The sequence below is a fragment of the Balaenoptera acutorostrata genome, chromosome 3 (genome assembly GCF_949987535.1).
Source record: "Balaenoptera acutorostrata chromosome 3, mBalAcu1.1, whole genome shotgun sequence".
Lineage (NCBI taxonomy): Eukaryota > Metazoa > Chordata > Mammalia > Artiodactyla > Balaenopteridae > Balaenoptera > Balaenoptera acutorostrata.
The window spans coordinates 38,018,891-38,033,783 of record NC_080066.1 but is presented as its reverse complement, the minus strand read 5'-3'; the positions used below and the strand labels follow the sequence as shown (position 1 = coordinate 38,033,783).

Here is a 14,893-nt window from a genome sequence, read left to right as displayed (position 1 = left end):
TGGGGTTGGGAGAGGAGGTTGGATTGTTCAGGGAAAGAGCATAGACCTGGATTCCTTATAATTTATCTTCTAAACTGGAGTACTTTCAAGAACGAAAGGGAGCTGTCTTAATTATTACACGTGGGCAGCAGATGCAAACTGGGACTCTTCAGGGCAAACTGAGATGTATGTTACCCTAATTACCACCATTTCCTAGCTGTGTGGATTTGGGCAATTACATAACCTTTCTGAACTCTAGTTTCTGCATAAGAAAAGACTGATATCATGTGCCTGTCTCCCAGGGCTGGTGGAAGGATTAAAGGAGTGAATTACTGTGTGTGAAAATGCCTGAACAGTCCTCAGCATAGACTGGGCTCTCCATGTTTGCTCTCTTCCAGTGAGATAGTGGGTTCGCTGTCCCTGGAGATAAGCAAGGACTTGTCAGCTCTCTGGAGCAAGTTCTCATGGTGGGAGAGGGGCTGGGGAAGGTATGTATATAGCTGGAGAGTCAGATTCTAATCCTTCCTGTGCCCTCCAGAGGGGTGATGGCGAGGGTGGGAGAGCCCGAGCCCCCACCCTCAGGCCTACCTGTACCTGTGGAGGGCGGGCCAGTGAAGGGTCCTAGGCTGGAGCTCCTTTGTGGATTTGTCCCCGCCCCTCCTCCCAGGTGGTGGTGATTTCGGCGCTCATGGAGGACCCCTACCAGCGCCCAGCCTGGATTGGCTTTGCTATCACCACCTCTGTCTTCAGCTGCCAGAGGTCCCAGTTTTGGTTCAGGGAAAGTCCATGTGCTTCTGTCCTCCTAAGATGGCCCTGTATGGACACGGTTGCATTCTCTGGGAGCTGGAGGCTGAACTGAAGGAGGCTGCTTGCATTTTCTGTGGCTGCTCCTGGGAACTGAGAAATTGAACAGACCCTGCTCCAACCTAACATTTTTTTAAAATATTAATTTATTTTTGGCTGCACTGGGTCTTTGTTTCTGTGTGCGGGCTTTCTCTAGTTGCAGCGAGTGGAGGTTACTCTTTTGTTGCGGTGCATGGGCTTCTCTTGTTGTGGAGCACGGGCTCTAAGCACGCGGGCTCAGTAGCTGTGGCTCATGGGCTCCAGAGCACAGGCTCAGTAGTTGAGGTGTATGGGCTTAGCTGCTCCGCTGCATGTAGGATCTTCCCGGACCAGGGCTCAAACCCGTGTCCCCTGCATTGGCAGGCGGATTCTTAACCACTGCGCCACCAGGGAAGCCCCGCAACCCAACATTTTTAAAGAGGTGGGTGTGGGGCCTGCCTGACCCCGGGCTACTCCAAGGTCTCCAGGCTTCAGGTTCCTGCGGTGAGTTCCTCTTCAGTGCTTGGTGAAAGGCATAGGTGACAGAGGTGGGGGTGGTGCTGGCCCTGCTCACAGACTCTGCGTTCCACCCTGGGGCTCCCACTGCACTGCCTTCGCCTGTCCTCCCCATTGCTCCAGGAGCCCCTGGAGGCAGAGTGGGCACTGCCGAGGGCACAGCTAGCTCCAGAGTCCGGGCAGAAGAGGGGCTCAGTAAAGGAATGAATGAACGAGTGAGATCAGAGCCGGGAAGTGACCCAATGTCTGTGGCATCAGCTCTGTGCAGAGGCTGCCCCCTCTGTCCCCAAAGCCAGAGCTGCTGAAGGGTAGAAGGGTGTGACCTCCTGCCAGACACCCTTGTGCACTGCCAGCTCTCCAAGGCGACCTCAGGCCAGCGACATTATCCCAGCAGCCTCGACTACTGGCTACTCTGCCTTCCATTTCCTCTCCTCACCCCAAGGAGGTTCTTCTGGCCACTTGAGTCAGAGCTTGCCGGAAAGATGGTTCCTGAAAATGTCAGCTCTTGCAGGCATCTGGAGGTTAACAGTGCATGGCCCTCAGCAGACTCCTGTCTGGCCAGTCTCTTGCGTTAAACGAGGGCCCAAGGGCCCAGGTGGAGGAGGCAGGAGGTAGGCGTGCAGTTACAAGGGCGGCCCCTCGGGGTGGGTGCAGGGTCTGCCTCAGCACCGTCTCCAGGCCAAGGCCACAGACTTCCAGCCAACTCTGTCTTCCAACACCTTTGGCCCAGGCAAGGTCTCCTCAGCTCTACCCTCTTGACGGAGGTCAAGGAGAGAAGTGGGACACCAAACAGGTATCACCAAGGTTGCATGACAGCTAAGAAAAGATGTCTCCAAAAATGAGGGACTGGAAGTCCGAAAAGAGGTGCCAAAATCCCACTGTGAGACTTGCTGGCCCATCAGCCGATTCAGGGAGGGGTCTTGAAAAGTAAGGCTTCCCTGATGCTAAAGGACATCACCAGCATTTAATACATTCTTAACATTTGACCCTGGTTCTTGTGGACCCCAGATTCGGAATATCATCTAAGTGCTGACAATTTGCTAGGCAAGAGAATGGCATCTCATTGTTCTAATTGGTACTTTTAATGAGGGAGATGGAGCATTTTTCACATATTTGTGGGCTGTTTGCATTTCCTTTTCTGAGAACAGCCTACTCACATCCTTTGTTCATTTTTCTACTAGGTTGTCTTTTTTTCTTAATGATTTATAGATACTCTTCATATATCATGGATATTAATCCTTTGCCATGTATTTTTTCCCTTTTTTCTCTGTCATTTATGTTTTAATTTTGTTTACATTGTCTTCTACAAAAAGTTTTACAGTTTCATGCTGTCCCATGCGAGTCTTTTTCTTTGGCTTCTGTGTTTCATGATGTTGTACTTAAAATTTCTCTCACTGAGATGATTCAGCTGCTGCTTCAGATGTTCTGAGAAACGACGGCCACAACACTTGCAGTGGCAGCAAATCATGCATGCGTTTCAAAAGAAAATGTTTATTTTAAAAATAAGAACTGTCACCCCAAGCACTTATTTAAATATTAATAGATATGGATAAAAATTACAAATGGTATAATGAAACTAACAGCTTTATATTCACAGATGGTCAGATGCTGACAAACAACAACTAAGATCTATGTACACTGAGATGAGATTTGGTTGTTATGAAAATGCATATGAAGGCTTAAGAAACGGCCTATTTACAGGCTTTGGTGGAGCCATAATCCCCAATTTTCTACTGACTCCTGATGCCGCTTGAGAGCCATGCAAAGCTGAACTGGGTCCAAATATGCTGGAGGATTTAGTTTTAGAAGGTATCCTTCTGCATGTGCTGGACCCCCTAAAATGCGACAAAGAAAAGAAAATTAAAATGTCAAATAAAACCAAAAGTGAACAGTTTTCTCTTAACCTGCATGCAGCTATATAATCCATGATTTTCCTTGGTGTTCCATGTCTCTGTGCACTTTCTGCCTATAATGGCCCTGGATGGGGTCAGTTTCCTTTACAATTCAAGGAGTAAAGGACTGTCGCCCTTTACACCAATTTGTCCTACATTTGTCCTCCTAAAACGTCAAGGATTCTGTGACTTGAGCCCAACCCCATGTGCCTTCTCTCTACCCTTTCACAGACCCCTCCCTCTCCCACGCCTCCCTCCAGGCATCTGAGCTGAGATCCACACTCCGCACCTACTCCGACCACAGAAAGGAAGTGAGAATACCTTGTTTTAAGGCCCCAATGCCCAGACAATAGACACAGTGGAATTACTGTGCTCCCACAGTCCAGAGGAAGGGGGCTTTGTGGGTGGGTGGAGACGGAGCAGAGCAGAGCAGAGCGAGCCTCCTCCTGGCCAGCCCTGCCGAGGGAAAGGCTGCAGATGTGGTTCCCCGGGTCCCGTAGCAGCTGGGACCTGGCACATCTCTGTCAGGGCCCCGCTGCCAGGGGCTCGCTCACTGGTCTACATTCCAAGATCTGCCTGCTCTCACCTCCCACTCGCTGCCTTTAAAAAAGGGTGAGGGCTTCCCTGGTGGCGCAGTGGTTGAGAATCTGCCTGCCAATGCAGGGGACACGGGTTCAAGCCCTGGTCTGGGAAGATCCCACATGCCACGGAGCGACTGGGCCCGTGAGCCACAACTACTGAGCCTGCGCGTCTGGAGCCTGTGCTCCGCAACAAGAGAGGCCGCGATAGTGAGAGGCCCGCGCACCGCGATGAAGAGTGGCCCCCACTTGCCGCAACTAGAGAAAGCCCTCGCGCAGAAACGAAGACCCAACGCACCCAAAAATAAATAAATAAATAAATAAATAAATAAATAAAAAAGGGTGAGAGGCCCCTGCCACAGCCTATTACAAAGTCCTTCCAGCACCTCACTTCCCCCACTGATCTGAAGGTAACAGCTTTTTCTCTCCCCTGAAAATAAATGGTAAAAAAAAAAAAAAAAAAAAAAAAAAAAAAGCACAGGGTCAGCATGTTAGCCTTTCCCTAAACGAGTATTTCCCGCCCCATTATAACCAGGCTGAATTCATGCCTGGTGTTAATTCCCTAGCATCAGGGCACACAAGTGGCCTCAGATCTGATCTCTGAATTTAGGGGCCCGGGTATCAGGGCCACCAGTCTGCTAATGACCTTTTGGTGGGGCTGAGTGAAGAGTGGTTTTTTAAAAACTCTTGCTCAAGGGCAGTTTTACTGCAGAACTGGAAAAGATGTGCTAAACCAGCAGAGAAGCAGCCTTAAATTTCCCTATGCTGATTTCCTGCTGAGAAATTAAGTCCCGAGCAAAAACCTGCTGTTTATGTTGATTTGCAGAATGAATCTGCCATCAGCAGCCTCTATTTCACCAGAGCCATCCATTTTACTCCCACTCAGAGCCCAGAACACAACCAGTTCATTGCGTGTTCTTCTGAAGATGTGAAACTCTGAGGGTAGGGTGGGGTGTTAAGGGTTCTGGCAAAGAGCCACGTTTATTTTGTGGCTGCGTGGATCCTCAGCCAGGTGAGCAGCCTGGACATGTGGGAAGCCACCTTGCAGAGTGGTTCAGTGGAAACGAGGGTAACGGGGCACAGATACAAAGAGGCTGCTACAGGGTAAAGCAAAGTTACACTACTTCCTGGTTTTAGCCAGTAGGGACTAGAAAATAATCCCACCTTAAACACACGGGCTAATTAAAAAATAGCATCAAAAGTGGTACTGGCTTTTGGACAAATATGAGTTTTACTACTTACTAGCTTAGGTTCTAGGCCATAGGGCAAAGTGCTTCCGTCTTATCAACAAAAGTTGTGAAAACAATAAGGGAGTCAATGGTTTACTTTGTTCCAACTAGCAACAATGAGGAGATCATGATGGGTTTTCAGGAATCTCCGTGGACCACGTGCAGAAGTGAAAGTGCTCCAGGCAGGCCTGGGGGAGCCAGTGTCCAGTCCCACCTGTGAGACTGGTACCAGGCTGGGGACAGCTTCACCTAAGCCTTCCCCGGGGAAGCTTCAGGAAGCCTCAGCTTCCTCATGATAAATCCCAGGGAGTTGGACAGAGGCCTTTTAAGGTCTTCTACTCTGTGTGAGTGCCTGAGGAAATGAGTATGTCCCAAAATGGGGGAATAAATGAAGAAAATAAGAAAATGTCCCTACTGAAGAGCATCTGCAGGTCACTGCACACCAAAAACCACAAAAATTATTATTCGGCCATAAAAATGAATGAAATCCTGCCATTTGCGATAACATTGATGGACCTCGAGGGCACTATGCCAAGTGAAATAAGTCAAGGACAAATACTGTATGACCTCTCTTACAATGTGGAACCTAAATATATATATATATATATATATATATACACATATATATAAACCAAGTTCATAGATGCGAGAACATATTGGTGGTTGCAAGAGGCTGGAGTGGGGTGGGTGTAGGATAAATGGGTGAAGTTTTTTTTCTTTAAAAAGTTTAAATAGAATTAAAATAAATAAAACCCACAAAATTAAACTAATATTTACTAATGCCTTTAATTTCTGTACCCCAACAGAAGGATTAGCACATACAAGATGTTTGTTTATGGACTTAACAAGGAAATGACAATTTGGTAACATCTGCCTTCCTTTCTTTTCCCCCACTCAATTTTTGGTCTTTATTACCCAGAAGGAAAAGAGGTAGAAAAACTGAAAAAGAAAAACACAACAGCTTGCACAAGTTTCCTGAGGACTTGTTCCCTCTTCCTGTAAGCATTTCTGTTACAATACATAGATGCTTGGGGCCACATTCTCCAGACTGACGGGGTGGTCACAATCCTACCAGACCTTACCTACAAGGCAAGGGCAGAGCATGTCCTTGCAGAAACCAGGAAAAAGGGGCTGTCAGAAGCAGTGTGATTATGAAGAAATAAGACGCTGTCCGGATCGTCACCAGGACCTGACAGTAGTGCTATCTTTGTTCCGCCTTGGTGAGCGGAGAGCACCCAAAGCGGGTGCAACCCAGCTCAGCAGCCAGGCAGATGTAGGAAAGGGAAGATGGCGGGGCTGGACTGACCTCTTGGGGTTCCTGCTGTGGCCTCTTCTCTGCTACCCTGTAAAGCTTGGGAGGCTGGCTCTCCCAGGTGTTACTGAACGGCAGGGAGTGTGCGGAGCCTCCGGGTGGAGGCCCTGCAGATTCTGCAGCAATAGAAGCGGTGTGGCAAGTATTGGCGAAAGCATAAGAGTGATGAGAAAACAAAACCCTTTGTTGGGACTTCCCTGGTGGTGCAGTGGTTAAGAATCCTCCTGCCAATGCAGGGGACACAGGTTCGATCCCTGGTCTGGGAAGATCCCACATGCCACGGAGCAACTAAGCCCATGTGCCACAACTACGGAGCCTGTGCTCTAGAGCCCAGGAGCCACAACTACTGAGCCCACACGCCACAACTACTGAAGCCTGTGTGCTCTAGGGCCCCCATGCAGCAACTCCTGAGCCCGCATGCTGCAATTCCTGAAGCCCTTTTGCCTAGAGCCTGTGCTCCACAACAAGAGAAGCCACTGCAATGAGAAGCCCGCGCACTGCAACAAAGAGTAGCCCCCGCTCGCCGCCAACTGGAGAAAGCCCGTGCAAAGCAACGAAGACCCAACGCAGCCAAAAAATATATATAAATAAAAAGAAACTTTAAAAAAACAAAAACCAAACAAACAAAAACCCCTTTGTTTATTCAGCTAGTATATGATTTACAGTATTTTAGGTGGAAAATTAACTTAAGAGCAACTGGCAGAAAAAAAAAATGTTTTTTTCCTAAGGTAATGTCAAAATTGGAGAAGTTTTTGCAAACTAGAAAACTTTAGTGATCATCAACCTAGGAGTAGATATCTTAAAAATCTGAAACAAATGTTTTTGTTTGGGATCAGACCTTAATCCTCACTACACAAACGGGAGAGGCAACATTTAACAATGGCTTATTTTAATAAATGCTTCAAAGCAAATCAGAGCAGCTGTACTTTTATATTTTTCTCCCTTCTACCCTACATTGCAGAAAAGGTGGCAGAACTTACCCTTTTGTCTTGGAACCACCGAAACCAGTTTTTCTCCTCTTAGACCTCTGGGAGGCTGGCATCCTTTTCCTCTTTCTTTCATTTTTGGTTTTATTTGCAAAGTAGTGAGAAGATATGGGTGTTTCCTCATCCAGCTCCTCAGGGGCATTTCTTCCAGTGCCTCTGCTGCTGGAGGGGCTTCTCCGTGAGGAATCGTCCTCAGCTACAAATGGACAATGCAGACATTTACCGGTGATGCCATGCTGATCCAAGTGTGGTTATAGTCTACGCAGAGATATACAGCACAGGGGTGCAGTTCAGCCAAAGCCCAGCTGCTTTCCTGTAGCATCTTGCCACTTGGATTCAAACATCCCACAAGCACTGAGCACTTCTTTTATTTCACAAAGCCCCAAAGTAGTCAATGGCAATTTATTTTTAAAGAAAGGGGTTCAGAATTCATTAAGAAAACGTGTGATGCTCTAACTTAACCAGAGACGTCAGGTTTTATTAGCTCACATTCTGTAGCCCACGTCCCTGTTATTGTTTGGGCAATTAATCTTGTTAAGTTCTTTGAAAAGTATAAAGTGCTAAACAAAAGACAATTTTATTTATAGTTTTATGCATGCTGAAAAAATAAGTCCAACATAAGGAAAACATACCTATGTCCTGCACCTCATCTTTGGGCGATACTTACTTAGTAAATGGCTGTCAGAAAATTCTAGACCACATTTTACTCTTCTTTGCATAATAGTTGTGAACATTTCACATACTATGCAGGAAATGGGTCTGTATGAAAGCACACATTTGCAAAGAAGATGGTAATTTCCATAGGTATTTGCAACCCAAGGCACACCCAAAGCATGAAATCTCCTTCTAGGTTAACAGTGACCAGGTCTTCATTTTCTGAAGATATTTCCTGGCTGGTCTGGTTCACCCTCAGGCTACCCTACCTTACTGCATGGTAGGAAGGGCACACGGGCAGACAGTGCAGCTCGGGTGAAGAGTGCTGTCATCCCAGCTGCGGGACTTTGCGGAAATGAAAAGGCCTCACCACTTTTCACCTCTAAAATGGGTGTTGGGGAATTCCCTGGAGGTCCAGTGGTTAGGACTGGGCTCTCTCACTGCAGTGGGCCTGGGTTCAATCCCTGGTCAGGGAACTAATAAGCTCCCACAAGCCACGTGGCGTGGCCAAAAATAAATTAAAAAAAAAAAATATATATATAAAAATAAAAATAAATAAAAAAACAAAATAAAATCAGTGTTATAAGGATTGAATGACACAAAATAGGCAAAGCTCTTGGCTCTGTCCTCCCTCAATAAGTGGGAGTGATCACCACCACACTGTGGGCTATTTCCGCAGAGTAGCCCTACCTTACGTGGGCAAAAATCCCTATCCAAACAAGTTACTATACTAAACAAACGTTAAGTTCCCACCAAGAGGTTAATGTATTTGAAGTAAGGATTTATGGAATAATTACCATACAGAGGAATTAACGAAAACCTGACTCTTTGGCGTTTTGTCAATGGATAAAACACGACTGTGGAGAGACAGAACGTGAAATGCATGCTCACTCATGTCTCATCCTGCTACTCTGAGAAGGACCCCTCCAGTGGTCCGTTACAGAAACAGGGAAACATTTCACTTGGCTAGTCTGCATATGGCAATACGCTGGAGGAGGGCGCCCGACTCCTGCACCTGTATCTCCCACAACGAAATCTTTCTTTGTTCTCGATTTTCCCTGAGCGCATGCTTTCTACAGCTCAATGTTGAGCTTCGTAGTTAGAGGTGCTACATGACAGGCTTCCAGCAACCTTTGGGAACGTCCGCTAATGATGCACTCACTCGGGCAGATTCTTTCAGTGGCTAATAATAGTAAGATTCTCCAGTAGTCCAATTATATGTTCATTTACCCAAAACATTTAAACTCCACTCTTAAACTTTAGACATGCTTGTCAGATAACACTTCCCATCCTCAGACATGGAAACTGAAAACCAAAGAGGCTATGTGTGGCCTACCAAGGATTACAGAGTGAGATGGTCGCAGATATGTGATCTGCACCCAGGGCTCCAGACTCCTCAGGCACTTGCCTTAACAGAATGAGCAACTCCTGGGCCCAAAGGTTGTCCTCTGGATCCTGTTAGCAAGTTCAGTAACTGGTCTCCCCTGGGGGACCTGAGCACCGGTGTCCTCTAAGAGGTGCCCGGCACACCACTGGGGTCTGCTCTGAGAACCTGGATGTCAATGTGACAAGGTGTAGGGACCATTAACACAAGCCAGAAACCACATGATTCTAATCCAGTGAGATGCATCATTTAACATTAAAAGAGGCTTTCAGAAAACCCATATTTGGCTGTATACTGAACCTGGCAATGTCCACTCAGAATATTTCTGTAATATTGGAATCACTTCTGCACCATATTTTTCCAGTTTGTCTTCAGTAACACCATCAATTTGAAGCAAAACTTCAGGATCAGACGATAAAGATTCTGTGCATGGGCATAAAATTAGAAATTTAAATTACCACCCAGAGAAAACCCACTGAATTTATGCTCATTCACCCATTCAGCACATGTTTGTTAACTGCCAACTATCTGCAGAGCACCGGGTACATGGGCTGATTTTCTAAAAGCTGTTAAATGCTGACAGAGGCAGAGCACAGGCCCAGAGGGCAGGAGCCCGTGGTCCAATCCCAGCAGCAAAGGTGTGTGGAGTCAGGGCCGAGAATGGGAGGGAGCACGGGACATGGGGGGAAGCGGAGTGGGGGTTCCTGGGCAGTGTGCCCCAGAGGTAACTGGACTTTGCTCTTGACCCACTGTTCTCTCAAGCAAGACTTGTCTAGCTACAAGTATGGTGATGCTTGTTTGCAGAGAAGGCCCACATCTGTATTTCCAGCTCTGACTTCTCCCCTGCACTCTACATTTGTATACCCTACTCAGTAAGGCCTTAACTGAATTCTTACTTCCCCCCAACCCAAACCTGTTCTTCAGGTCTTTCTGCACGTGGGTGAAGCAAGTACTCTGCCTTTAACAAGGAGGCCATTAAGAGTCTTCTGCATAGGGCTTCCCTGGTGGTGCAGTGGTTAAGAATCTGCCTGCCAATGCAGGGGACAGGGGTTCGAGCCCTGGTCTAGGAAGATCCCACATGCTGTGGAGCAACTGAGCCCCTGCATCACAACTACTGAGCCTGTGCTCTACAGCCCGCGAGCCACAACTACTGAGCCCACGTGCTACAACTACTGAAGCCTGTGCACCTAGAGCCCGTGCTCCTCAACAAGAGAAGCCACTGCAATGAGAAGCCCACGCACAACTGAGTAGCCCCCCCCCCCCGCCACAACTAGAGAAAGCCTGTGCACAGAACGAAGACCCAACGCAGCCAAAAATAAATAAATTAAATACATAAATTAAAAAAAAAAAGTCTTCTGCATAGAGAAGGCACAACAGTCTTATAGCTAGACAAGCCTGTTATTTTAAAGATCACTCTGGCTGCTGTACACAGGAAATGGATTGTAAGGGAAAGAAGGGAAACCGGAGCCTGATGGAAGCCACTACAGGTGCGAGAGAGGATGCTGTGAACTAGCGGGTAGTAGTGGAGACAGAGAGAAGAAATAGATTCGGACATGTTTTGGAGGCTGGGTCTGTAGGATTTATTGATGCACTGGCTATGGGCAGTGAGGGAGTAATAATTCCCACGTATCTGAGCTGAGCAAAGGGTGGATTTCAAATCCGTGATTGTAACATCATTTCTACGTTTAGAGGAAAAGAACAGACCTGTGGGACAGACCAGGAGGTTTATGGAAAGGGTTACTGGAAGATAAAGTGGGGGAGCCCCAGATCCCTGGGACTTCCCTGGCGGTCCAGTAATTAAGACCCCACACTTCCACTGCAGGGGGTGTGGGTTCAATCCCTGGTTGGGGAACTAAGATCCTGTTTGCTGTGAGGGTGTGGCCAAAAAATATAAATAAATAAAATAAAAAGAAATGCAGATTCCTGATAGAATTTGTACTTTATCTGGAGAGCTCTTGGAATTTTAGCCAAGTATTTAGAAGATTAAAATGAATATCATGTTCATTATCTGGAGATAAGGAGACCAGTTAGGAAACTTCACTAATAGCCTAGGAACAAAATACTACATTTCATTGATTCTAAGATATACTCTTTTTTTTTTTGCATTTTGGCATTCCTGAGGTCAAGAGGCGTCTTACAAGTGCTGACGGCCAAATGGCAGCTGTGCTGTCACTGCCTGCGCCTCTGAGAACTCAGTCATAGCTGTCAGTGCTGCCGGCATGCCGACAGCGCCACTGCAGTGCTGGTTCCTCACATGTTGAATTGAACTGAACATGAAATGTGTTAGAAAAGACTAGACTGTGATTAGCATTGAGAAAATGACTGTGCGTGCAGAAAAGCTCAGAAACGGAGTAACGGGGGATAAATTTGGCATTAACAAAGCAAATTGTATGTCCTGGAGGAAATGACAATTCCACAGTTCCTTGCAAGCAACAACCAAGTGCTTTACATGACCTGAAGTAGATGAAGCAGTGTTACATTTGTGTTACTGAGAGACGTGCAGCCTCCCGCGGACACTTTCTGGTATCATCAAGGAAGTGTCACCATCAAATCAGAACGGGTGACAAGGATTTTGATTAAAATTTTGGGGAACAAAGTGGAGCATGCTAAAAAGGCTGTATCACTAACGTTCCTGATGACATGAGGGAAAACAAAGACATGGACAACTGACTCAAAAAATGATTCATAAGAGTCAGGTTTTGAATGTGAATTTTTACAAGTACTTAAATCAATCTACTTTGATTGTATGCATTTTCCATATATGCACAGTTACATATGATAAAAATCTAAATAAAGTAAAAACAACTCTTTCAATAAAAGCACTGTGTCACAGTTTAATTAGTAGAATTTTTTCTTTCCCAATAGTCCATAAAATAACAATGTGGCATTTTAGAGTTGATGAAATACTGTAATGACCTATGGTGGCAGGAGTGGGGATGGAAGAGAGAGAACGTGATGATTGTGAGTTTTTATGAAGGAAGAGGGTGGAAGGAAATGTACACTAGTCAGTCAACCATGTGGCCAACTTATTTTCCAGGGACTTTACTATTAGAATTCTGGGTTGAGCTGTCCGAAGCCATGGAAATAACTCACGTCAGCAAGTATTTATCAAAAAATACTTAGACACAGCAGTGTGCTAGATCCGGATTCAGAGAAGCATAAAACAAAATCTCTTTTCGAAAGGAACTTAGCTCTGCATTGCAAAGACGTGTACACACATAGTTAAACATCATAAGGCAGGCAAATAATGCACACAAATTCATTAAGTGACATCTGGTGTTAGCGATTAGAATTATCCATATCCTAACATGCAGCATTAGACTGAAGTATAAGATTGAAATTATACCATATGTCTGAATAACAAAGTACTGTGTATATCTTAAAAAATATATTTTATCTCAAGAATGAGTTTAAACTGTTTTTCTGAGCTTTCAATTCAGAGATCAAAAAGACTGAGATATATTAATGCCCTTGGTAAGTTCCTTGGCAAGATTAACTTTTAACCTATTAATTTATGCCACGCAACAGAAGACTCACACACACCAACCTGCAAGCTTCTTGAGAGTGACAGTATTAAAAATATTAAAGTAATGGACACCAAAAACTTTTCCCAGAGATTTGCAGACTTCCGTAAGCTCTCCAAGACATTTCTTAACCATCTCTTCCCTCTGAGATACCTTTGCCACTAAAGCTTTTTGTTTTTTCACACTGCTGGAATTTTCCGTTTCCATAAAGTCTACCTTTGTGAGAGAAAATGAGAGCACAGGAATGAGTGCATGCACATAGAGGCTTTATTTAATGCTTAATTACATTTTTTGGGGGGTATTTCTCTTATGCCAAGTAGATAGTAAGTCCCTTGGGAACGGGGCTGTATATTCTCCATCTTTATATTTCCTGTGCCAGCACAGACTAGCTTTCTGATAAATGTTTATTTAATGAATATATGATGATTTAATGATCTGACAACCCATTCAATTCATTTTGACAGGTGTTACATTACTTGGGTTCAATTTTAAGATCTCTTTCTAAATTAAGAAGAATAGAATATGTTCATACAGGACAGTATATATAAATTCAGTATCCATAAGCTTTGGAAAAGACACTTGAGTTTGCAGTGAAATAGTTCTGTCTACTCATTGTGAGATAATAAAATAAAATAAACATTTAAAATACCATACCTTTAAATGACCATTTAGTACATGTTGGGCTTTATTTCCAGGCATCACATATGCAATTGGTTGATCATTGGCATTGATATATAAGTCTTCATCCAAAATCCTGTCAAGTATCAGCTTTTTAAAAAGTCTTTCAGCATTGTGTCTTGAATAAGCAGATCCCTTTCCAAATATTCCTGACTGAATTTTTGCACTCTTACTCCCTGGTAAGAAGGTAAGAGAAATTAGATTAGTAAATGTAGGTATATCATAACTCTAATAGAAGAGGCTAAAAAAGCCATTTATGGACAGATCTGGGTAAATGAGATAGCTAAGCTCTTCCACAGGAAAAACCATGGCACAAATAGACACTTGTTTCCATGAAGTAAGAATATTTGAGTAGAATGCTAAAATAATTGTATGTACTTCTCTTCATCTTTTTATAACGTGCATTGGTCAAAAACAGCAGCAAAATTAAGTTTATCATTTTAGCATGTTGCATGTACAGCTTATAAAATTATATTAGAGCAAACAAATCAAAGACATAGTTCATATAAACCTTAATAGCTTCATATCACTGTTGCATAACACTCCACAAGGCTGTATACTTCCCTCCTCCTCCCACTGACTGAGAGTCCCACCCCCAGCTGGATCCTTGGTTTCACATCCACGCTGCACTAATGACTAATGTTTTCATCATAAACACAATTTTTAAAAAAAATTTTATTTATTTGTTTATTTATTTTTTTGGCTGCGTTGGGTCTTCGTTGCTGCGCACGGGCTTTCTCTAGTTGTAGCAAGCGGGGGCGACTCTTCCTTGTGGTGTGCAGGCTTCTCATTGCAGTGACTTTTCTTGTTGCGGAGCACAGGTTCTAGGCGCGTGGGCTTTCAGAAGTTGTGTGGCACGTGGGCTCAGTAGTTGTGGCTCGTGGGCTCTAGAGCGCAGGCTCAGTACTTGTGGAGCACGAGCTTAGCTGCTCCGCGGCATGTGGGATGCTCCCGGACCAGGGCTCGAACCCGTGTCCCCTGCATTGGCAAGTGTATTCTTAACCACTGTGCCACCAGGGAAGCCTCACAATTTTATTATAACAATCTACTTAAGAAGGCTTGTGACACTGATTATAATCAGAATTAACAATTACTTTGTAAAGCTTTAGCTCTATTTTAAGAGTTCCAAATAATTACATTATTGTAAATTTCAGATGGCTTCTGGTCATAGATGCTGAATGATTTCAAGTTTTTCCTTCTTCAAGTGATTTGTATGCCTGAAATGTCACACTCCTGGGGCAGGACTACTGCTCTGGTAACAGGCTGGCTGATGTGGACCAACCCTAGTGTTGAGGATAACTACGAAATCTGGACGAAACAAACAATTTTCTTAAAAAAC

At 44.9% G+C, this 14,893-nt stretch overlaps 1 protein-coding gene across 5 annotated transcripts in view; it reads right to left on the bottom strand.

Moving 5' to 3' along the window:
• BLM (BLM RecQ like helicase) overlaps positions 1 to 14,893 on the bottom strand; it is a 95,122-nt gene that overhangs the window by 4,068 nt on the left and 76,161 nt on the right. For all 5 annotated transcript variants that reach the window (XM_007194307.2, XM_057544166.1, XM_057544165.1 and 2 more), the window contains 5 exons: positions 13,531 to 13,730; positions 12,900 to 13,092; positions 9,653 to 9,775; positions 7,309 to 7,510; positions 568 to 3,152 (listed from right to left, as the gene is read on the bottom strand). In XM_007194307.2, coding sequence (XP_007194369.2) covers positions 2,975 to 3,152; positions 7,309 to 7,510; positions 9,653 to 9,775; positions 12,900 to 13,092; positions 13,531 to 13,730 — 896 coding nt within the window. In that variant the 3' untranslated portion in view covers positions 568 to 2,974. The remainder of the gene's footprint in view (positions 1 to 567; positions 3,153 to 7,308; positions 7,511 to 9,652; positions 9,776 to 12,899; positions 13,093 to 13,530; positions 13,731 to 14,893) is intronic.